General features: G+C 43.1%; 1 protein-coding gene across 1 annotated transcript in view; it reads right to left on the bottom strand.

Moving 5' to 3' along the window:
• Positions 1–23,458, bottom strand: part of DNER (delta/notch like EGF repeat containing) — a 390,295-nt gene that overhangs the window by 190,341 nt on the left and 176,496 nt on the right. The window contains exon 5 of the mRNA XM_055397670.2: positions 5,485–5,630. Within this exon, the coding sequence (XP_055253645.1) occupies positions 5,485–5,630 (146 nt within the window). The remainder of the gene's footprint in view (positions 1–5,484; positions 5,631–23,458) is intronic.

Here is a 23,458-nt window from a genome sequence, read left to right as displayed (position 1 = left end):
CCTGATAAATAATTCCAAATAATGATAGTGAAATTGATCCAAAATCTTGAAAGCAAAATGGAGTTACAGATAAATAATCTGGAGACGAGGATTGAGAAGATGCAAGAAAGGTTTAATAAGGATCTAGAAGAAATAAAAAAGAGTCAATATACAATGAATAATGCAATAGATGAGATCAAAAACACTCTGGAGGGAACCAATAGTAGAATAACGGAGGCAGAAGATAGAATAAGTGAGTTAGAAGATAGAATGGTAGTAATAAATGAAGCAGAGAAGGAAAAAGAAAAACGAACTAAAAGAAATGAGGACAATCTCAGAGACCTCTGGGACCATTTTAAACGCCCCAATATCCGAATCATAGGAGTCCCAGAAGAAGAAGACAAGAAGAAAGACCATGAGAAAATACTTGAGGAAATAATAGTTGAAAATTTCCCTAAAATGGGGAAGGAAATAATCACCCAAGTCCAAGAATCCCAGAGAGTCCCAAACAGGATAAACCCAAGGCGAAATACCCCAAGACACATATTAATCAAATTAACAAAGATCAAACACAAAGAACAAATATCAAAAGCAGATTTCAAAAACAGAGAGCTCCCGGTCTCCCAGTTTGTCCCCTCTCCCCTTCCCCACCATGTCCACCTGTCCATTCTCAAAATCTGTGTCTTTCTTCCTACCGGCAAATACATTCACCTGTACCATCTTTCTAGATTCTACATACATGCATTAATATACGTTATTTGTTTCTCTATTTCTGAGTTAGTTCACTCTGTATGACAGACCCTAGGTCCATTCACGTCCTACAAATGACCCACTGTATTCCTTTCTATGGCTGGGTAATATTCCAGTGTATATATGTGCCATAACTTTTCTATCCACTCAACTCCCGATGAACATTTAGGTTGCTTCCATGTCCTGGCTATTGCAAATAGTGCTGCAGTGAATACTGGGATGCGTGTGTCTCTTTGAATTATGGTTTTCCCAGGGTATATGCACTTCCACGTGTAAAGTGATAGTTAATGGAAACCGCCTGTATAGCACAGGGGGCTCAGCTCCGTGCTCTGTGATGACCTCCATGGGTCTCCATAGGTGGCATGGGGGTGTCAAGGGAGGTCCACTAGGGAGGGGATACATGCACACATATCTGGGTTGAGAAGATCCCCTGGAGAAGGGAATGGCTACCCACTCCAACGTTCATGCCTAAAGAATTCCACGGACTGAGGAGCCTGGCAGGCTCCACGGGGTCACAAAGAGTTGGATACGATTGAGCAACTAACACAACATGGTTGATTCACTTCATTTAACGGCAGAAACTAACACAACACTGTGAAGCAACTAGACTCCAATTTAAAAAAAAATGGCTCCTACAAACATTTAAAAAGCCTTCCCATGTTGGTGGGATATCTAAGAACAGCAAACAAATGCTTTGTCACAAACCACCCATCGCTCGAAAGTTAAACATTCTCCAGCTAAAGCACTTCCGACAGAAGAGAAATGAGTCCCATTACCAAATGAGAGTAGTGTGGAAGTAACAGAATTGCTTTTATTTTGATGGATGATCTAACAAAACGATAGAAAAATGATGAGAAACAATAAAATTAAACCACCAAATACAGTTCTTTTTGTTTTGTATGATGGAATAGATTCTTGCATTAGGTGAAAGGTTGGACTATATAATTTCTAATTTTAAGAAACAATAAAAAGAAAGAATCTTCAGAATGAGTCTTTTATTACTAGCAAACTACTCCTAAATCACTTCAACAGCCATGACGACAATCACAGAAAACCACAGGACTCAAATAGACACAGGAAAGATTCCCCACCTTTCCATTCTCACTCCTGCCACGGCTTGTTCAGCTTTTGGGGAACAATAAGGCTGGTTTCCAGACATTTCTCTCCAAGATAACAATGTGGTAGGTCTATGAACAACATGGTAATTCCAGCCTGACCACTTGCTTACAGTCACCAGGGGGTTAATTATCGTGTCTCAGATGAGATGATGGGTCACAGTTTCCTTAAATTCACTGAAGGTAAATGCAGGCTTTGACAGAATCAACAACACTTTAGAAGCACCTGCTGTGGAACTGGGAGGTGCAGACAGAGGGTAGAGGTGTTACCTCTGGGCAGGGCACTCAGAGCTCTTCAAAAGAGCTGGAACCCATAAGAAGCTGTGCTGACGTTAGCATGGATTCCAAGGCTTTTGAGGCATTTTTTCAAAGACACAAAGAGCTCTGACATTTGCCAAGTTGCCTGCCAGGTGCTAAATACTTCAACCACCTTTGGAATAAGTCCATTCTAAGCCACCAGGCAGAGAAGGCAACGGCAAGCCACTCCAGTACTCTTGCCTAGAAAATCCCATGGACAGAGGAGCCTGGTGGGCTACAGTCCATGGGGTTGCTACTAGTCGGACAAGACTGAGTGACTTCACTTTTACTTTTCACTTTCACACATTGGAGAAGGAAATGGCAACCCACTCCAGTGTTCTTGCCTGGAGAATCCCAGGGATGGCAGAGCCTGGTGGGCTGCCGTCTATGGGGTTGCACAGAGTCGGACACGACTGAAGCGACTTAGCAGCAGCAGCAAGCCACCAGGCAGAGCCTCTGAGCTAAGCTTTCATGCACATGAAACCCAAAGGCAGGCCGAATGTGACCAACGTGGATGTTTTACGATAACCTGGCACATGCTTTTCAGATGAAAAGTGTACCCAGAAGGGTCACATTATAAGAGAAAGCACTCTATGAGTCCCAGATTCCAAGCACAGCCCTTGGTTCTTCATTGAAGACGCTTCCCTACCATCCCCATGGCTCTTAAGAATGAATTTGGGGAGACTTCCCTGGTGGTCTAGTGGTTGCAAATCCGCCTTGCAATGCAGGGGACACAGGTTCCATCCCTGGTCCAGGAACTAAGATTCCACATGCCACGTGCCACAGAGCAACTAAGCCCACATACCACAACTAGAGAGTTCATGCAACTCAATAAAAGCTCCTGAGGGCCTCAACTGAGACCCACCATGCCACATAAATAAAATAAATAACACTTTTTTTAAAAGTCTTCTTTTTTTGATGTCCTTTCTCAAGCTTTTATCAAGCAGAGTAGAAAAGTTTTTGTATACAATATATACAAAATAGGTATAATATACATCTTAGAAAACTTATGCATTTTTGCCTAACTACAAACTTTATGACATTTTGATTCTACTTGTTTGACTTAATATGAATAAAATGCTAGATTTCCCATTTAAAAATAGACATGCAATGAGCAACAAAGGTTTACTGTATAGCACAGGGAACTATAGTCAATATCTTGTGATAACCTATACTGGACAATAATCTCAAAAATAATATATGCGTGTGAAAGTAAAGTGAAAGTTGCTCAGTTGTGTCCGACTCTTTGTGACCCCATGACAGTCCATGGAATTCTCCAGGCAAGAATACTGGAGTGGGTAGCCTTTCCCTTCTCCAGGGGATCTTCCCAACCCAGGGATCGGATCCAGTTCTCCCACACTGCATATGACTGAATCATCTTGCTTGACACCTGAAACACTGTAAGTAAACTACACATCAGTAAAATATACACTAAAAAGAAGAGTGAATTTGGGGAAGACCTCGTGCCTCCTCTTTGCAGCCTCACTGGGAAGATCTGATGATTTTCCACCTCGAGAGGCTGGCCTTCCTCAGCCTCTCACGTTCATCTGTTCTAGAACTTCCTTATCAAACAAGCGCCCCACTGCTTCCATCACTTCTCACAGTTCTGTACTAACTTGGATGGTCACAGAAGAACACTCAATAGCCTTTATTTATTAATAGAATAAGTGGATAAATAAAGCTTCCCTTCAGAGGTAAAGTCTCTGCCTGAAATGCAGGAAACCTGGGTTTGATCCCTGGGTCAGGAAGATCCCCTGGAGAAGGAAATGACAACCCACTCCAGTACTCTTGTCTGGAAAATTCCGTGGGCTACAATCCATGGGGTCGCAAAGAGTCAGACACATCTGAGCGACTTCATTTTCACTTTTAGGATCAGTTCAGTTCAGTTCAGTCGCTCAATGGTGTCCGACTCTTTGCAAGAGGCAAGTCCAAGCTGGCCAAGAGAGAAGAAAATGGGAACTACAGGGCAGGCTAAGCTTCAGAAAGAACTCTCAGGCTTCCCCATGTGATGTCAGATGCTAAAGAGAAGGGGAGACAGGGCTCAAGTTTCTTGTTTTTGAAGGTTTTTTTGATGTGGACCATTTTTGCAAAGTCTTTATTGAATTTTCTACAATACTGCTTCTGTTTGATGTTTCAATTTTCTGGCCAAGAGGCATGTGGTATCTTAGCTCCCTCACCAGGGACTGAACCCATATCCCCTGCCTTGGAAGATGAAGTCCTAACCACTGGACCACCAGGGAACCCCAGGACTCACGTCTTCCAGAGCTGATGGCCCTGGTCCACAAAGGCCAGAGTGAATCAGCCTTCTCACCCTGCCTCCTCCCCATTCCTTCTCTTACTCTTCCCTCACTTCTATAACTCTGTTGTCACCCCTGAGGACATGCAAAGTCTCAGGAGGGAATTAGGTCACAACATGGAAATAGATAACTGTCTGAGCTTTTCTTTCTTCTGCTTCCCTTGATTCTGTGACCAATATGATAATTACTTCTCACAAAATCTCTACTTGATAAAAAAGTAAGGGGGTCCAGCACTGCACATTTTTTCAGTATTTACCTTGAAAATTATATGGAAACTTATATATCTGTAAGTTGCATACAAATAATTGAAACAGAAATTTGGGGATATTTTCAGCAAATGCACTTGCTCTCTCCTCTTTCATTCTTTATACACACACACACACACAGACAAACACACAACATATGTGTGTGTGTATATATATGGGTTCCCTTGGACTGCAAGATCAATCCAATCAATCCTAAAGAAAATCAGTCCCGAATATTCATTGGAAGGACCAGTGCTGAAGCTGAAACTCCAATACTTTGGCCACCTGATGCGAAGAATTGACTCATTGGAAAAGACCCTAATGCTGGGAAAGATTGAAGGCAGGAGCAGAAGGGGATGACAGAGGATGAGATGGTTGGATGGCATCACCAACTCAACAGACATGGGTTTGAGCAAGCTCTGGGAGCTGGTGATGGACAGGGAAGCCTGGTGTGCTGCAGTCCATGGGGCTGCAAAGAGTTGGACACAATTGAGTGACTGAACTGAACTGATGGGCTTCCCTGGTGGCTCAGACGGTAAAGCTTCTGCCTGCAACACAGGAGACCAGGATTCAGCCCTCGGATTGGAAAGATCCCCTGGGGAAGGAAATGGCAATCCACTCCAGTATTCTTGCCTGGAAAGTTCCACAGACAGAGGAGCCTAAAGGGCTGCAGTCAGTATATATATACATATATATATATATATATATATATACACACACACACACGTGTATGTGCTTATGTGATGTAAATATACCCTTATGTAAACATGCATTTTCAAAGCTCCCAGGTGTCCGCCTCACCTCTGACGGCTTCGTGGAGCACCTTCCCCTTCCTGAGCACTCCAGGTCGTTTGCGCGGCTCTCCCCTGGCACACAGGTGCTGGTCTTCACCACCAGAGTCAAGCGCAAAGCCACGATAGATTTAGTAACAGAATCATTCACAAAACCTAAAAGAAAACGGGATAATGGGAAATGTAAAGCTTGACCAACATTCTTTTGACAAGACTATAGATATAGATTACACAAGAATCAATTCTGGCAAATAAATTAAAATGCAGTAAGTCAGGCCATGGAATAAAGCATGTGGCCAGTGGTCATTCGGACCTCGGGCCATTAAGGTAGGACATTCTTCCCAAAAATCACAAGGAATGCCTGACACCGAGGACCCCAGGCACTCCGACATCACCTGAGACCCTTTTCCTGCCCTCTAGGGGCCACTCTGTCTGAATTCCAGCCCTGCTTTTGAAGCTGTCTTTTTCCTGGGAGCCACTATCTTGCAACTCCCAGCTCTCCATCCTCTTGGCTACTTTGAATAGTCACAGGCACTAAATCTCCCCTGCTATGGGCTTGTCCAAGCAGCTCAGCGCCCTCCCAGTGACATGCACATGAGACGCATTTTACATTGAGTTTATTACTAAATATCTACTTGATCACCGATCTGACTGCCTGTTATCAATTTCAACCACTTTAGTTTCTTGCCTTGAGAACCCCATGAACAGTATGAAAAGGCAAAAAAATATGACACTGAAAGATGAACTGCCCAGGTTGGTAGGTGCCCAATATACTACTGGAGAAGAGTACAGAAATAACACCAGAAAGAATGAAGAGACGGAGCCAAAGCGAAAACAACGCCCAGTTGTGGATGTGACTGGTGATGGAAGTAAAGTCTGATGCTGTAAAGAATAATATTGCATAGGAACCTGGAATGTTAGAACCATGAATCAGGGTAAATTGGAAGTGGTCAAACAGGAGATGGCAAGAATGAACATCAACATTTTAGGAATCAGCAAACTAAAATGGACTCGAATGGGTAAATTTAATTCAGATGACTATTATATCTACTACTGTGGACAAGAATCTCTTAGAAGAAATGGAGTAGTCCTCATATTCAACAAAAGACTCCAAAATACATTACTTGGATGCAATCTCAAAAATGACAGAATGATCTCTGTTCGTTTCCAAGGCAAACCATTCAATATTAAAGTAATCCAAGTCTATGCCTCAACCACTAACACCAAAGAAACTGAAGTTGAATGGTTCTATGAAGACCTACAAGACCTTCTAGAACTAACACCCAAAAAAGACGTTCTTTTCATCATAGGGGACTGGAATGCAAAAATAGGAAGTTAAGAGATACCTGGAGTAACAGGCAAGTTTGGCCTTGAAGTACAAAATGAAGCAGGGCAAAGGCTAACAGTTTTGCCAAGAGAACGCTGGTCATAGAACAATGCTGGTGTTGCTGGTTATAGTAAACACCCTCTTTCAACAAGACGAGAGACGACTCTACACATGGACATCACCAGATGGTCAACACCAAAATCAGATTGGTTATATTCTTTGCAGCCAAAGATGGAGAAGCTCTATACAGTCAGCAAAAACAAGACCAGGAGCTGAGTGTGGCTCAGATCATGAACTCTTTATTGCAAAATGTGATTTTAACCATCTAATAAACCAGGACCAATCATAGCTGAATGTTGATTGCAAAAGCAATAATGCGTCATAATTATCACTGAATTGTGATTTTTATGTCAAGTATAGCTATCTGTACATAGTAGATAGAAATAAATGTCAAATAAATAATAGCCTCCAACTGGAATAAGGATATAATACTGTGAAGACTATGCATCAACATGATAATTATTTTGCCAGGACCGATGCTGAAGCTGAAGCTTCAATACACTGGCTACCTAATATGAAGAGTTGACTTGTTGGAAGAGATGCTGATGCTGGAAAAGATTGAGAACAGGAGGAGAAGGGGGAGACAGAAGATGAGATGGTTGGATGGCATCATGGACTCAGTGGACATGTTCAGTTCAGTTCAGTTCAGTCGCTCAGTCGTGTCCGACTCTCCGTGACCCCATGAATCACAGCACGCCAGGCTTCCCTGTCCATCACCAACTCCCGGAGTTCACTCAAACTCATGTCCATAGAGTCGGTGATGCCATCCAGCCATCTCATTCTCGGTCGTCCCCTTCTCCTCCCACCCCCAACCTTTCCCAGCATCAGAGTCTTTTCCAGTGAGTCAACTCGTCACATGAGGTGGCCAAAGTATTGCAGTTTCAGCTTTAGAATCAGTCCTTCCAATGAACACCCAGGATCGATCTCCCTTAGAATGGACTGGTTGGATATCCTTGCAGTACAAGGGACTCTCAAGAGTCTTCTCCAACACCACAGTTCAAAAGCATCAATTCTTCAGCGATCAGCTTTCTTCACAGTCCAACTCTCACATCCATACATGACCATGGGAAAAACCATAGCCTTGACTAGACGGACCTTTGTTGGCAAAGTAATGTCTCTGCTTTTTAATATATTATCAAGGTTGGTCATAACTTTCCTTCCAAGGAGTAAGCGTCTTTTAATTTCATGGCTGCAATCAGCATCTGCAGTGATTTTGGAGCCCCCCAAAAAATAAAGTCTGACACTGTTTTCACTGTTTTTCCATCTATTTCCCATGAAGTGATGGGACTAGATGCCATGATCTTTGTTTTCTGAATGTTGAGCTTCAAGCCAACCTTTTCACTCTCCTCTTTCACTTTCATCAAGAGGCTTTTGAGTTCCTCTTCACTTTCTGCCATAAGGGTAGTGTCATCTGCATATCTGAGATTATTGATATTTCTCCCAGCAATCTTGATTCCAGCTTGTGCTTCTTCCAGCCCAGCGTTCCTCATGATGTACTCTGCATATAAGTTAAATAAGCAAGGTGACAATATCCAGAAAAACATCTATTTCTGCTTCATTGACTATGCCAAAGCCTTTGACTGTGTGGATCACAATAAACTGTGGAACATCCTGAAAGAGATGGGAATACCAGACCACCTGACCTGCCTCTTGAGAAACCTGTATGCAGGTCAGGAAGCCACAGTCAGAACTGTACATGGAACAACAGACTGGTTCCAAATAGGAAAAGGAATGCGTCAAGGCTGTATATTGTCACCTTGCTTATTTAACTTATATGCAGAGTACATCAATGGACATGAGTCTGAACAAATTCCAGGAGATAGTGAAGGACATGGATCCTGGCGCGCTGCTATTTATGGGGTCACAGAGAACTGGACATGACTTACAGGCTGAACAACAAGAACAAAGACAGTGTACCTTCTTCTAGAATATTCATTCATTTAGGAATAAGCTTTTATTCCAAAATTAACAACTTATCGTCAACACCTTCATCACCCAGAAGATCCCTGCATCACCCAGAAGAGATGCTTAAGACACGGGAGCAGAAATGATTCTAGTCAGCCATGCCTCTCTAAATCCAAATTTCATATGTAAGTAAAGATAGTAACCCCTGAAGAGGGTAGCCATAGAATTGATCATCAAAACTGGGGCTCTTTTAACATCAAAAAAGGATGCTTTTTATGGTGACAGTTGGACATAGGCAGACAGTGAGGCTGTCTGACAGGCTCACCCCCTGCTTCTTGCACCCTGAAAAGAATCTAGGAACGACAAATCTGCAAAAGGCAAAGCACTATGGTAGTGCAAGGAATGTTTTCAACAGGCAGAAGATGGGTTCAAAACAGCAGCAGAAAATTTAATTCCGTTCACAAGCATCAAGGTTATGTTGGGAAATTGACCCAAGTCACAGCAGAAACCCACCTCAACTTTAAGTTTGTAATTAGGAGCTGGTGTCTCAGTAAAGATGGACACGGCAAGTCGGGAGGAGTGCTGTTTACATCCAAAGAGAACTAGCTGCTCTCTTTCTAAGATTTCCTATTGAAAACTTTATGGTAAATTGGCTTCAGAACGGAAGGAAAAGGACGGTTTAGGCAAACGCACCTCCTCTGTAGAGTTTCAACTTCTCAGCCGTGGCCCCACATCCTGCAGACACTGCACACCTCCTCCTCACACTGCCTTCACACGCCCTGATCACCCCAACTCTGCAAACATTCCCACAGCACCTCTACCTGGAATACGCCTCCTCCTCCTGTCATCATAGCTCAGATCCCACTCTATCCCACCTTTACCACTAGCACCACCTGGGCTTCCAAGAACCCCCCTGCCAATTCAGGATAAGTAAGAGACTCAGGTTCGATCCCTGGGTTGGGAAGATCCCCTGGAGGAGGGCATGGCAACCAACTCCAGTATTCTCACCTGGAGAATCCCAATCTATGGGGTCACAAAGAGTCGGACACAACTGAGAGACTAACACACACACCTTATTCACGAGCAATACCCTAGTCCTTTCCCAGCTGCACAATGTCAATCCGCACTGTTACGTGAAGGTCTCTGATTATTTTCTGTCGTGGATGATTACCTACCAAACTGCCCTTACTGAAACTTCCTTGAGGGCAAGGGACAAGTCTCAGGGAGGTGGCAAGTAGGAATTCAGGATATAGGTGCACATAGGACCAGCACAGCACAGACAAATCCCAAAGAGGATTTTCCGGAATGTGCTGTCAATCTGAGTGCACTTGGAAGAACAGCCATTATTAGAATACACAAATTCCAGCTTACTAAAAATAATCAACTTTGATAGACAAATAGAATCTGAACAACATAGGGGAGCTACCAGAATTCTTATTCCAAAAGACATTTTACCCATAAAATAATGGAGGTAAAAATCAGATCGTAATTAAAAATGTATTTGTCTATCTCTCTGCTTTGTTCTCTAGTTTCACATCAAATTACCTGAAAAAACTACCTCATCTGTCCCCTTCATAAGCATTTAGACCACAGAATGTTCTCTAATTGTCCAGAAGATACATCTCTTCCATGGTTATTTTAAAAATTCTTTTCAACTATTTACTAAGCCAGTAGAAATTTAAATGAATGAGCAGTTTAAGTGAATGCACAATATGGTTTTCTAAATAGTTTGGTTTCATTTTCTCAGCGAACATTTCTTGCACTCACTTCTACAAACCAGGCATCGTACAAGATTTTAAGGTTACAGGGAGGGGTCACCCTTGGTCTGTGCTACTCCAAACTTTCAGTCAAGAGCAGTGGTCCTTCACTAGTTTTTGTTTTGCTTTGTTTTTGGAGTATAATTGTTTTACAATGTTGTGTTAAGTGTCTGTTGCACAACGAAGTGGATCAGCTAGATGTATTTATGTGCTCCCTTCCTCTCGAGCCTCCCTCTCACCTCCCCCATCCCAGCCATCCAGGTCACCACAGCACTGAGCTGAGCTCCCTGTGCTCGCAGAGGTTTCCTCCACTCCACTATTTTACACACAGTAATGTACATAAGTCAGTCCTAATCTCCCAATTCATCTCTCCCTGCCCTTCCTCCCCTGTGCCCACGTATCCATCCTCTATGTTGTGTCTCTATTTCTGCCTGCAAACAGGTTCATCTGTTCCATTTTTCTAGATTCCAAATATATGAGTTAATAAACAATATTGTTTTTCTCTGACTTACTTCACTCTGTAAGACAGACTCATAGTCCGTCCACATCTCTACAAATGACCCAATTCCACTTCTCTACAAATGACCCAATTTCATTCCTCCATTGTATATATGTACTACAACTTCTTTATCCATTCATCCATCAATGGGCATTTAGGCTGCTTCCATGTCCTGGCTACTGTAAATAGTGCTTCAGTGAATATTGGGGTACATGTGTCTTTTTGAATTATGATCCTTAACTAGTTTGAAACCAGACGCGTCACAATTTTGCAAGGGATTTTTCCAAGTACCTATTTTCAGGCTCCAACACAAAAGACTCAGTAGCAATAGTCTGGGCTAGGCCCCTGGAGGCATGTGTTTTAAAAAGACTTAAGTAATCTGGACATGTGCTTCCACTTAAGAACCACTGGTCCAATAGAAAAACTAAGTCACATAAGTAGTGTTCTTATGAAGGTAACAATCACCTTGAATTACAGACACACATGTGAGCCTCATGAACGCACACTTTACACATATATTTTTGAAAGTCTACACGACTCTGTGATATTTAGGCCATATTCCCTCACTCTCCACAGTCTCTGAATTTGCTTAATAAGCCTGAGTATTTTGATCTTCAAATCTCTTAGGAAACTATTAAAGAAATCAATCTTTACAGCAGAGTGTCACACATTCCTCCATCATTTCTGATCATGTCACCTAAACCCCGAAAGTGAGTCCGCAGCATAACAAGCATGTTATTTTCAGCAGTCACTGTTCACATGAGGAAAACAGTGCCCGGCGGCTCCTTCGAGGTCTGTTATTTCAGTAAGTTGCTTGCACCTCCCTTTGGCCACGTCTAAGGGGGAAAGGCTTGGAGTTCCTCCTACTGAAAGTGTGCATGCGTGCATGCTGTGTGTGCTCAGTCTCTACAGTCACCTCCAACTCTTTGCAACCCCATGGACTGTAGCCCGCCAGGTTCCTCTGTCCATGGAATTTTCCAGGCAAGAATGCTGGAACGGGTTGTTACTTACTTCTCCAGGGGATCTTCCCCACCCAGGGATCGAACCCACACCTCCTGCATCTTCTACACTGCAGGTGGATTCTTTACTGCTGAGCCATTGGGGAAGCCCACTGAAAAGTAATCCCATCCAGTTTAAGTTTCTTCAAAGCACAGCTGGGTTAGAGCAAAGTAGCCCTCAGGAGAGCCCACATGCCAGGAGCAGGAAGTGTGCTCTATGGTCTTTTCAAAAACTGGAGAACTGATGCCACATGGGGGGCTATGAAGTTGCTCGGGCAAAAGCCTGGCTCACATTAAAAGCAGGAATCTGAAATAAAACAGAATTCACTTTTTGAGAAAAGAAGTTCTTTGGGGCTTTATGGGTCATCACTGGAGAGCTGCTGAAAAGACAGTGTGACTTTTTTGACTCAGCCCTCAAACAATGGCACTTCTAACACACTTGTAAGAAATGTCAAGCAAATGGTCATGAATTTTCTCTCTTCCTTAATCGTATGAAATCAATATATGTAATGTAATTCCTGAGACAGGCCTGGATAGAAAGGTTTGTCCTTGTATTCAGAATTCCAAGATCTGTAGACCAACTGATCAACTAAAGCCAAAAACTGGCAAAGTCAGAGTAAGGGTGACTCCCCGGTTCTGTCTGCAGAGCTGCTTGAGAATGGGCTTGTGTCAACACCTGTGCCTTCTATGGTCTTTTCAAACACTGGAGAACTGATGACAAATGGGAGGCTATGAAGTTGCTCAGGCAAAGCCCAGCTTGAATTAAAAGCAAGAAAGAGGATAAACATAAAAGGGAGAGGGAAATAAAAAAGAAAAGAGGAGGGGAAAGAAGAGATGGAGGGGCAGAAGAAGGAAGACTGAAAAAGAAAAGCAAAGCAGGAGATAGAAACTTCATGAGACACAGGAAAAGGAGACACTCGAGACAAGGAAAGCAGAAATGGAGAAAGGAAATGAAGGCTTTCTGGCAAAAGTTTCAGGGGTTCTCCCACCTTTTGTCAAGGAAGAATATTTCATCATCTTCTCACATTTGTGGCCTTAGATCCCTTCATTCTGACCACAAGGCATGTAAAATTAGAGTTCTCTGAAAATGTTCATGGGTAAACAGTTGTTTGAATCATAACTGTGTTCAATCCAAGTCTATGATTCTGATTATGAGGCCAAAATGCTGAGTCCTTCTAAGAGGAGAAATCATGCATCCTGTGTGTGTAACCCAGCTGTGAGGTGGGGCAGGGTGAAGGGCTGAACAGGACAGAGGGAGAGCGGATGATGTCTGAGCTCCAGACAGGAGGCAGCATTTAGGCTGAGCCCTGAAGGCTGAGAAAGAGCCCGTGAAGAGAGCTGAGGACATCATCAGATGGATGAGGAGGTCAGTGTGCCAAGGGCCAGTGCCCAGATGAGGATACAGAGGCAGGGGGGGCTAGATCAGAGGGGAACTCATGGGCCTTAGTGCGATGAGCACCCACTAAAGAGTGTGGAAAACACGAGCTTTATGCTTTTTCTTTTTTTAATAAATCTATTTATTTTTAATTGGATGATAGTAGCTTTACAATGGAGAAGGCAATGGCAGCCCACTTCAGTACTCTTGCCTGGAAAATCCCATGGATGGAGGAGGCTGGTAGGCTGCAGTCCATGGGGTCGCTAAGAGTCGGACATGACTGAGCAACTTCACTTTCACTTTTCACTTTCATGCATTGGAGAAGGAAATAGCAACCCACTCCAGTGTTCTTGCCTGGAGAATCCCAGGGACGGGGGAGCCTGGTGGGCTGCCGTCTATGGGGTCGCACAGAGTTGGACACGACTAAAGCGACTCAGCAGCAGCAGCAGCAGCTTTACAATATTGTGTTGGTTTCTGCCATACGGCAGCGTGAATCAGCCATAGGTACACCAATGTCCCTTTCCTCTTCAATCTCCCTGCCACCTCTAGCCCTATCCCACCCCTCTAGGTTGTCACAGAGCACCAGGTTTGAGCTCCCTGCATCATACAGCAAATCCCCACTGGCTCTATATTTCAGGAAAGATCTATTTAAGGAAAGATTGAGGGCAGAGGGAGAAGAGGACCTCAGAGGATGAGATGGTTGGATGGCATTAGCAGAGCAATGCACATGAACTTGGGCAAACTTCAAGAGATGACGAGGGACAGGGAGGCCTGGCATGCTGCAGTCCATGGGGTCGCAAAGAGTCGGACACAACTGGGCGACTGAACAACAACATCTGTTTTACATATGGTAGTGTATATGTTCCAATGCTACTCTCTCAATTTGTCTCTCCCTCTCCCTCCCCCACTGGGTTTACAAGTCTGTTCTTTTTCAAAGATCGCATTTTGGAGGAAGAACCAATAAGACTTTTGTCTGGACTGGATGAGGGAAAAGAAGAAATCATACACAGTATAGCAACCTCATATGCAGTGGTGCTGGCCAGTGATGAGAATTTCCACTGTGTACAGATTAAGTTTGAGATTGCCCCATCCATCCCCATCCTACCAAAAGGAGCAGCCAAGGTGGTGGTCCAACATAGGACATGAGTAGTTAGAAACGTCAGGGCTGAAGATTTACAATTGGCCCTCATCTGAATGAGGGGGATTCTAAACCACTGGGAAAATAGTGAACTTCTGGAGAAAAGAGGGAGACCAGGGCCCAGAACCAAGTTTTACAGACCAATATTCACAATATAAACTTAGTGTTACATTTATGGGCTTCCCTGGTGGCTCCGATGGTAAAGAATCTGCCTGCAACGCAAGAGACCCGGGTTCAGTCCTGGGTCAGGAAGATCCTGTGGAGAAGGGAATGGTTATAAATAACTATCAGACCAGACCAGAATCATATTAGAAAATTTTACTGAAATAAATAACTACATGACTTTTCCACAGTGCTATCGATAAGAAAAGATTCCTGCACCATGAAAGAGATAAAGAATCACGAGGAGGGCACTGGGTCCATGACAAAGAAAACTATCTTGGGGGTTGTTGTTGTTTAGTCACTAAGTCGTGTCCAACTCTTTTGCGACCCCATGGACTGTAGCCCACCAGGCTCCTCCATCCATGGGATTCTCCAGGCAAGAGTACTGGAGTGGGTTGCCATTTCCTTCTTCAGGGGAGCTTCCCCACCTAGGGATCAAATCTGTGTCTCCTGTTTGGCAGGCAGATTCTTTACCACTGAGATTGATTTCCCTAAGGAGTTTTAAAAACAATAATGAAGGAAAACTCTCCTTCATTATCCTGGGGTCTGTGAACACTCCCCAGTAACTAGTTACAATGACAGATTAAAAACTGGGTTTTCCTTCTCCCCATGCTCCCAACTCTTGCACAGACATACACAAACACTCTGTCCTGCCCATGGCCTCACACTGTGCTCATTAATACAGTAATAAAATGTCCTGCCATCATTACGGTCCTTTCAAAACAGTGACTTTGCCAAACTCACTCCCCTGGTGCCAATGAGAAGTTGAGAACAACCGAAAGGGGGCCCCTGTCATTACCTCTGGAATGGAATGGAATGGGCCCGCATCAGTGAGCACGCATGAGAGGGCTGGCTCCAGGCCATTAACTGTTTATTTTATCACTCGTCTTCTTCAATATTAACACCAAAGAGTCTCAAATGGACTTTGTAGTAAATACCTCATTGGGATTAAGAGCAAATGAGATTTGCATTTCTCACTTCAGTGGTTTGGCTATAAAGACCGTTTTCATTCCCGTTAAAGGGAATGCACACATGCAAAATAAAAACCCTGATCATAAATACGTGAGCAGTAGGTGTTGGAAACAGAAGGCTGAGTTTTCCTATTAAGACTTGGCGAGTCACTCGGCACAAAACTATAGCCTATAAAAAATATTCACAGTCCTGGAAGTCCCATCGCTGGCACCGGATAGGCATGAAAGGTTTAAAATATCACAGCTTTCAGCTTCAGCTGGAGACCCAGGGCTTCTACAGTAACTTGGGCCTTGGGAAGGCAAACACCTCCAATTCCCACAATTCGATCCCCAGAAGCAGGAATGAGATGCTGCACCAGCTCTTTTAGAAGGTGGGCTGGAGGCTAGTGCAAAGCTTAATAAGCTGGTCAGGATCCCTGTGAATTTGTGACTCAATGCTGCTGCTAAGTCACTTCAGTCACGTCCGACTCTGTGTGACCCCATAGACGGCAGCCCACCAGGCTCCCCCGTCCCTGGGATTCTCCAGGCAAGAACACTGGAGTGGGTTGCCATTTCCTTCTCCAATGTGTGAAAGTGAAAAGGGAAAGTGAAGTCGCTCAGTCATGTCCGACTCTTAGCAACCCCATGGACTTCAGCCTACCAGGCTCCTCCGTCCATGGGATTTTCCAGGCAAGAGTACTGGAGTGGCGTGCCATCGCCTTCTCCGAGGGCAATACCTGGGGTTGAGAGGCAAAACCTGAGAAATAAATCACCTTTTGACAGTATCTGGCCAGAGACAAGAAGAGAGCTTGATGCAGGGTACAAACTTGAACCAAGACCACGTCCAGGGTGGCATGATGCTAAAATAACACTTACAAATATACTTCCTCCTATAGGAACACAGCTTTCCTCCCATGGCATGCATTCAGAATGAAGTCAGACCATGAGCTAAGCAGGGAAAGTGAAGGAGTGCTGAAGAGCTGTCACTACCCCCAAGTACAAACACAGTGATGCCTCATTCACTGGAGAACCTACCTGGCCAGTCCGACCATCCTGACTTTATTCTTTGTATCTTTTCTGAACAAGGCTTTCTTTGGATTTCCTTGTGAAAGTTTATGTTCTGTTGTTGTTCATTTCCTTGCCTGCTAGCTTTTAAGCTCTGTTGCTTGCAGCAGTAAATTGCTTTTTGAAAAAATCACCTGTTCAGAATATCTCATTTTCTGGGGGTTCCTGAGTCAGGTATGGCCAAAAATGCTTTCTGAATCAGAGACAAACACAACGGCCATAATAGCAACAATCCAAGAACTCACCACTGTCACTGATCTAAGCCATCAGGTGGACTGCACCCAGCCAGAAGACCAGGAAAATATATATATATTAAGTATATCATTTGCTCCAAAGGCAAAAAGACATTAAAAAGATAATGGGAACATATTATAGGAAAAAAAAAAAACAATTAGCTTGCTACCCCCTACAGAGAGATTGGTATATTCTCCACAAATCTTATCATCACATACTGAAGTGAAAGTGTTAGTTGCTCAGTTGTGTCTGACCTCATGGATTGTAGCCTGTCAGACTCCTCTGTCCACGGAAATCTCCAGGCCAGAATACTGGAGTGGGTAGCCAATCCCTTCTCCAGAGGATCTTCCTGGCCCAGTGATCGAACCCAGGTCTCCTGTATTACAGGCGAATCCTTTACCATCTGAGCCACCAGGGAAGCCCCACTGTCACAACAGAGCAATCCTTAACAACCATCTCCCGACTTGGCCAATATGTTAGCAGCACCATCTCCCTATTCATCCTGCAGGGAAACCTGAAAATTCAATATGGACATACAGGCTGAAAATATGAACAAAAAGGTTTAGATTAAGAGTTCTCAGGTTGAGATTCTACACTTTCTCAAAAGAAGTATCTGTCCCACAGTAAAGGGTCAGGAGAAGGAAATGGCAGCCCACTCCAGTGTTCTTGCCTGGAGAATCCCAGGGACGGGGGAGCCTGGTGGGCTTCCGTCTATGGGGTCACACAGAGTCGGACATGACTGAAGTGACTTAGCAGCAGCAGCAGCAGGTCAGAGCACTATAATTTTGTTCAATTTTTTCAAGGTATTCACCCTACCACACTCCTTTATCCACTAATATTAGACTGAATCCTTGTCCTGAGTAAGACCTGAGTGTTTGAATTGTGGGAGGTTGCCCCTGGTAACCATTCTCCCCACGTTCAATAATAGAATTGGGAACTGTTGCTGGAAACAACAGAGCCACCCAGCCTCTCCTCAGTGACATGGAGACAGGCTGTGTGGCACTTCCGTGTGTTGCATTTATGAAGATTAAGCAAGTGCTCCCTTTGTCCTCCCCCGCTTCCCAGTGGCTGATACACCAAAGCAATGTGACAGCCAGGGCAGCCGGGATGCCAGTGATGGGATCCAGAGACGGGATCTGTGTGCTGAAGCTCCAGGACTGCCCTATATCCTGGACCAGACACCTCTAGACTGTAACGAGACCCCTAGAAATGGAGCAGGACCCTATGGTCCTCCCTCTGCCTATCATGTCCTCTGTCTGCATTCTGTCTGTAGAAAACTTTTAGTCAAAGACTAAGTTTCATCAGAGAAGTGAGACAGTGCTTAAGCAACGGAAGCTAGTCAAGCAAACAAACAAAAATAACAATAGTTTGCAGGAGAAATGGAAAGATACACCCAATTGAATGCAGAGTTCCAGAGAATAGCAAGGAGAGATAAGAAAGCTTTCCTAAGTGATCAATGAAAAGAAATAAAGGAAAGCAACAGAATAGGAAAGACTAGACATTTCTTCAAGAAAACTGGAGCTACCAAGGAAACATATGATACAAAGATGAGCACAATAAAGGACAGAAACGGCAAGGACCTAACAGAACCAGAAGAGATAAAGAAAAGGTGGCAAGAATACATAGAAGAACTATACAAAAAAGGTCTTAATGACCCGGATAATCATGATGTGTGATTACTCACCTAGAGTCAGATATCTTAGAATGTGAAGTCAAATGGGCCTCAGGAAGCATTCCTACAGAGAAAGCTAGTGGAGGTGATGAAATTCCAGATGATCTGTTTAAAAATCTAAAAGATGAGGCTGTTAAAGTGCTGCACATAACATGCCAGCAAATTTGGAAAACTCAACAGTGGCCAAAGGACTGGAAAAGGTCAGTTTTCATTCCAATCCCAAAGAAAGGCAATGCCAAAGAATGCTCAAACTACTGCACAATTGCACTCATTTCACATGTCAGCAAGGTAAAGCTCAAAATCCTTCAACCTAGGCTTCAGCAGTACGTGAACCGAGAACTTTCAGATGTATAAGATGGATCTAGAAAAGGCAGAAGAACCAAAAATCAAATTGCCAACATCTGTTAGATCACAGAAAAATCAAGGGAATTTAAAAAAATACTTCTGCTTCATTGACTACATTAAAGCCTTTGACTGTGTAGATCACAACAAACTGTGGAAAATTCTTAAAGAGATGGGAATACCAGATCAACTTACCTCTCTCCTAAGAAATCTGTATGCAGATCAAGAAGCAACAGTTAGAACCTTACATGGAACAACAGACTGGTTCAAAATTGGGAAAGGAGTATGTCAAGGCTGTATATTGTCACCTGCTTATTTAACTTATATTGCAGAGTACATCATTTGAAATGCCAGGCTGGATGAATCACAAGCTGGAATCAAGATTGCTGGGAGAAATATAAACAACTTCAGATATGCAGGTGATGCCACTCTAATGGCAGAAAGCAAAGAGAAACTAAAGAGCCTGTTGATGAGGGTGAAAGAGGAGAGTCAAACAGCTGGCTTAAAACTCAACATTCAAAAAACTAAGATCATGGTATCAAGTCCTATCACTTCATGGCAAATAGCAGGGGAAAATGTGGAAACAGTGACAGACTATTTTCTTGGGCTCCAAAATCACTGTAGATGGTGACTGCGGCCATGAAATTAAAAGACACTTGCTCTTTGGAAGGAGAGCTATGACAAACCTAGATAGTGTATTCAAAAGCACAGACAACACTTTGCCAACAAAGGTCTATTTCATCAAAGCTATAATTTTTCCAGTAGTCATACATGAATATGAAAGTTGGTCCAAAAAGAAGACTGAGCTATAATTTTTCCAGTAGTCATATACAAATATGAGAGTTGGATCATAAAGAAGGCCGAGTGCCAAAGAATTGATGCTTTCAAATTGTGGTGCTGGAGAAGACTCTTGAGAGTCCCTTGGACACCAAAGCAATCAAAACAGTCAATCCTAAAGGAAATCAACCCTGAATATTCACTGGAAGGACTGATTCTGAAGCTGAAGCTCAATACTTTGCCCACCTGATGTGAAGAACTGACTCATTGGAAAAGACCCTGATGCTGGGAAAGATTGAGGGCAGGAGGAGGAGGAAACGACAGAGGATGAGATGGTTGGTTGGCATCACCAACTCAATGAACATGAGTATGAGCAATCTCCGGGAGATAGTGAAGGACAGGGAAGACTGGCGTGCTGCAGTCCACGGTGTCACAAAGAATCAAATACTTCTTAGTGACTGAATAACAACAACCACTCTGTCTCTGGGAGAGTTATTTACATCTTTCATGCCGTGGATGCCTTCTCTGTGAGACAGAATAATAACACTACCTATTTCCTTCTGTGGTTCTTATGATTAAAGATCTTAATAGAGGTAATGCTTTTAAAACATCGAAGCCTATTGAAAGGACTCTATAAATCATCATCATTATCATCATCCCTACCATTGTCTCAGTTAGCATGGGCTGCTACAGCAGAATACCATAAGCAGGGTGGCTTAAACAATAAACATTTACTTCTTGCAGTTCTGGAGACTACAAGTCTGAGATCAGGGCGCCAGCTTGCTCAGGTTCTTGATGAGGACCCTCTTCCTGGTTTACAGACAGCTGCTTTTTCTCTGTGCCCTTATAAGGTGAAGAGAAAATGTTGGTCTCTTCCTCTCCTTATCAGGGCACTCTTCTTATAATGAGGGCTCCACCCTCATGACTTAATGTAACCATAATCACCTCCCAAAGGCTCCACTTCCAGATACCATTTACTGAGAGTGAGGATTTCAACATATACATTTGGGAGGAGAGGGACAAACTTGTAGTCCCTAGTAGTCAACATCAGCATCATCACCACCATCACTAACATCACCTCCATCAACACCACCACAATAACCATCGCCATCACTACCATTGCTACCACCATCACCACTGTCATCATCATCACCATCATTATCATCACCTCCATCACCGCCACCAGTCACCATCACCATCACTACCACTGTTACCACCATCATCACTATCATCACCTCCATCAACACCACCACAATCACCATCACCTTCACTACCATTGCTACCACCAACAACACTATCACCACCACCACCACCATAATCATCACCACCATCATTATCATCACCTCCCTCACCACCACCACCATCATCACCACCATCATTATCATCACCTCCCTCACCACCACCACCATCATCACCAACATCATTATCATCACCTCCATCATCAACACCAACATCACTATCATCCCCATCATCAATATCATCAACTATTTGACGAACAACATCTATTTAAAGTTGGGTCCTGAATGAAACTTAGACTTCTGTAAGTTTGAGGAAAAGGCTCTGGGAAAGTAGGTCCCTTGGGAAAATAGCGAATCCAAGGTGCAACAAGAAGGTCATTTAGAGAGTCCCCTGACTCAGCACCTCTCATATCAAAACTTTGAAATAAATTTTGATTTAATTATTGCTACTTTAAAAAATTATAGTTAGAATTTTAAGGTTTAATGTTTAACATTAAACATTATGTTAAACCTTAACATTTAAGGTCTAATGTTTAAATAAAAGTACATTCATAATAATATGATTTATGTTATCTGCCATTTTGAATAATTCATGAGCAAGTTCTTCTTTAAAAAGCTAAGCTCTAAGTATATACATATGTATATATTTAAATATATATGTATCTACTGTGAACATAAACATATATATGGGTAAATAAATGGGGCTATGGCTACAATTCATAGGATTAAAAGACATTTTTTAAAAAGTATAACCAGCAACTAATAGAAGTAAAATTAAAAAGTCCTTTTCAAATTATAAAATCCTTTTCTGAAGCAAAATTTACAACTAAGTCTGTCAAATCTCTCCATGTGCCTATTTCTGACATTAAGCAATGTCCATGTGGCAAAAAAAAGATAATTCTCATCTGCATATGAAATGGACACGTTTTTCTTTTAAATATTGATTATTTATCTGGCTGCTTTGAGTCTCAGTTACAGCACATGGTGTCTTCTACTGTGGCGGGCATTAGGCTTCTCTCTAGTTGTCACACGCAGACTTAGTTGCCTTGTGGCACGTGGGATCTTACTTCCCTGACCAGGGCCTGAAGCAGTGTCCCCTGCATTGGAAGGCAGATTTTAACCACTGGACAATCAGGGAAGTCTCTGGACACATTTTTTAATGCCAATTCCTGAATACCCATTGGTAGAGCATGAAAATTAATTTGTGCTTTCCTTTGAAATTTTGTTGACTCACAGAATGTACAACTGAAATTCTTCATTTATTTAATCTCTTTTTCAATGTCTATCTGATCACCTTTCCATAATTAGAATTGCATCGCTTAATCTTCCATTAGTATACCTTCAACTCATCAAATACTAGTAAAGCAATTGCTAAATTACTGTAGAATTCATATATAATTGTCCACCATGTCCAGTTATTAATACCCAATGAATGCCTCCTGATTAATGACATTACCATGAATGCCAAAATAGTTCATCGCTTCTCGGTGTTGATGTGAGAGTAATGGGAGATTATAAATGCACAGCTAATTGGGCTACAGATGACTTTATAATATTAGGGAGTCAGGGGATCAGGCCTTCAGAGGAGCTAAAATGAAAAGCTGTTGATTGACATGTTTACCTTCTTGGCTGTTGTGAACATGATCTTTCGATTGCCTTTGCTCTAAGACTTCTCTTTGCTCCATTTTGATTCAAAATCCCACGTGTAAGTGGCCACAGACAAGACGATCCTGTAACTTCAAGGTCATACGGAAGACATGGTGACCTGAATTCACAAGTGTTTGGTGAGATTTCTAATTTGAGATGCACTGGCTTCTTGAATTATGCATAACAACTTCATGTTTCTTTGCAGGTATTTATTGCACTAAAAATAGAATGAGCCAGTGTGTTTCAATGATGCCCCAGTGATGTGCCATGATTTGAAGGAAAAAAGTGTGGGGAGGTATGCAGAGGCTGCCTCCAATTCAGCCTGTTTGGCTGGACTATTTCTGGCTCCTATTAGCATTCTCATCACAAGAAGAGTCATACTCTCGGTCCTCAAGATACTCAGAGGCAGCCTTCTGTACCTGGCTCCACTTTCAGGAGCTCCAGGAAGGTCTCCACAACTAGGGCCCTCCCCTATCTGGCTCATAAACCCCTGGAATCAGAATTACCTACAGAGTTTGTTTAATAAACTGTTATGTTGCCTTCACCCTGACCCAGGGAAGCCGAATCTCTGGGGATGCGGCCACAGATGCCTGTGGGTTTACCACCTGCCAGGTATGGTAACTGCTATCTTAAGAGTGACTTCTTTCCTGCCAAATTAATGTGCATGTATTACAATAGGGACCTTACATGGGATGAACGTATTTATCAGCTCCTTTCATTCAGTGACGCCTCACTGCCACTAGGATCTTCACGTGGCCTCTACAGCCCAGCATGGGAGGCTCCCTCTCCACCACGTCTCCCCCTATCTTGCCCTTGCTCTCTGAGCTCCAGTTTCATG

This window comes from Moschus berezovskii, chromosome 2 (assembly GCF_049115385.1).
Source record: "Moschus berezovskii isolate FMDL1 chromosome 2, NW_MosBer_1.0, whole genome shotgun sequence".
NCBI classification, from domain to species: Eukaryota; Metazoa; Chordata; class Mammalia; order Artiodactyla; family Moschidae; genus Moschus; species Moschus berezovskii.
The sequence above is the reverse complement of the archived record's forward strand: the minus strand, read 5'-3'. Positions and strand labels throughout refer to the sequence as shown.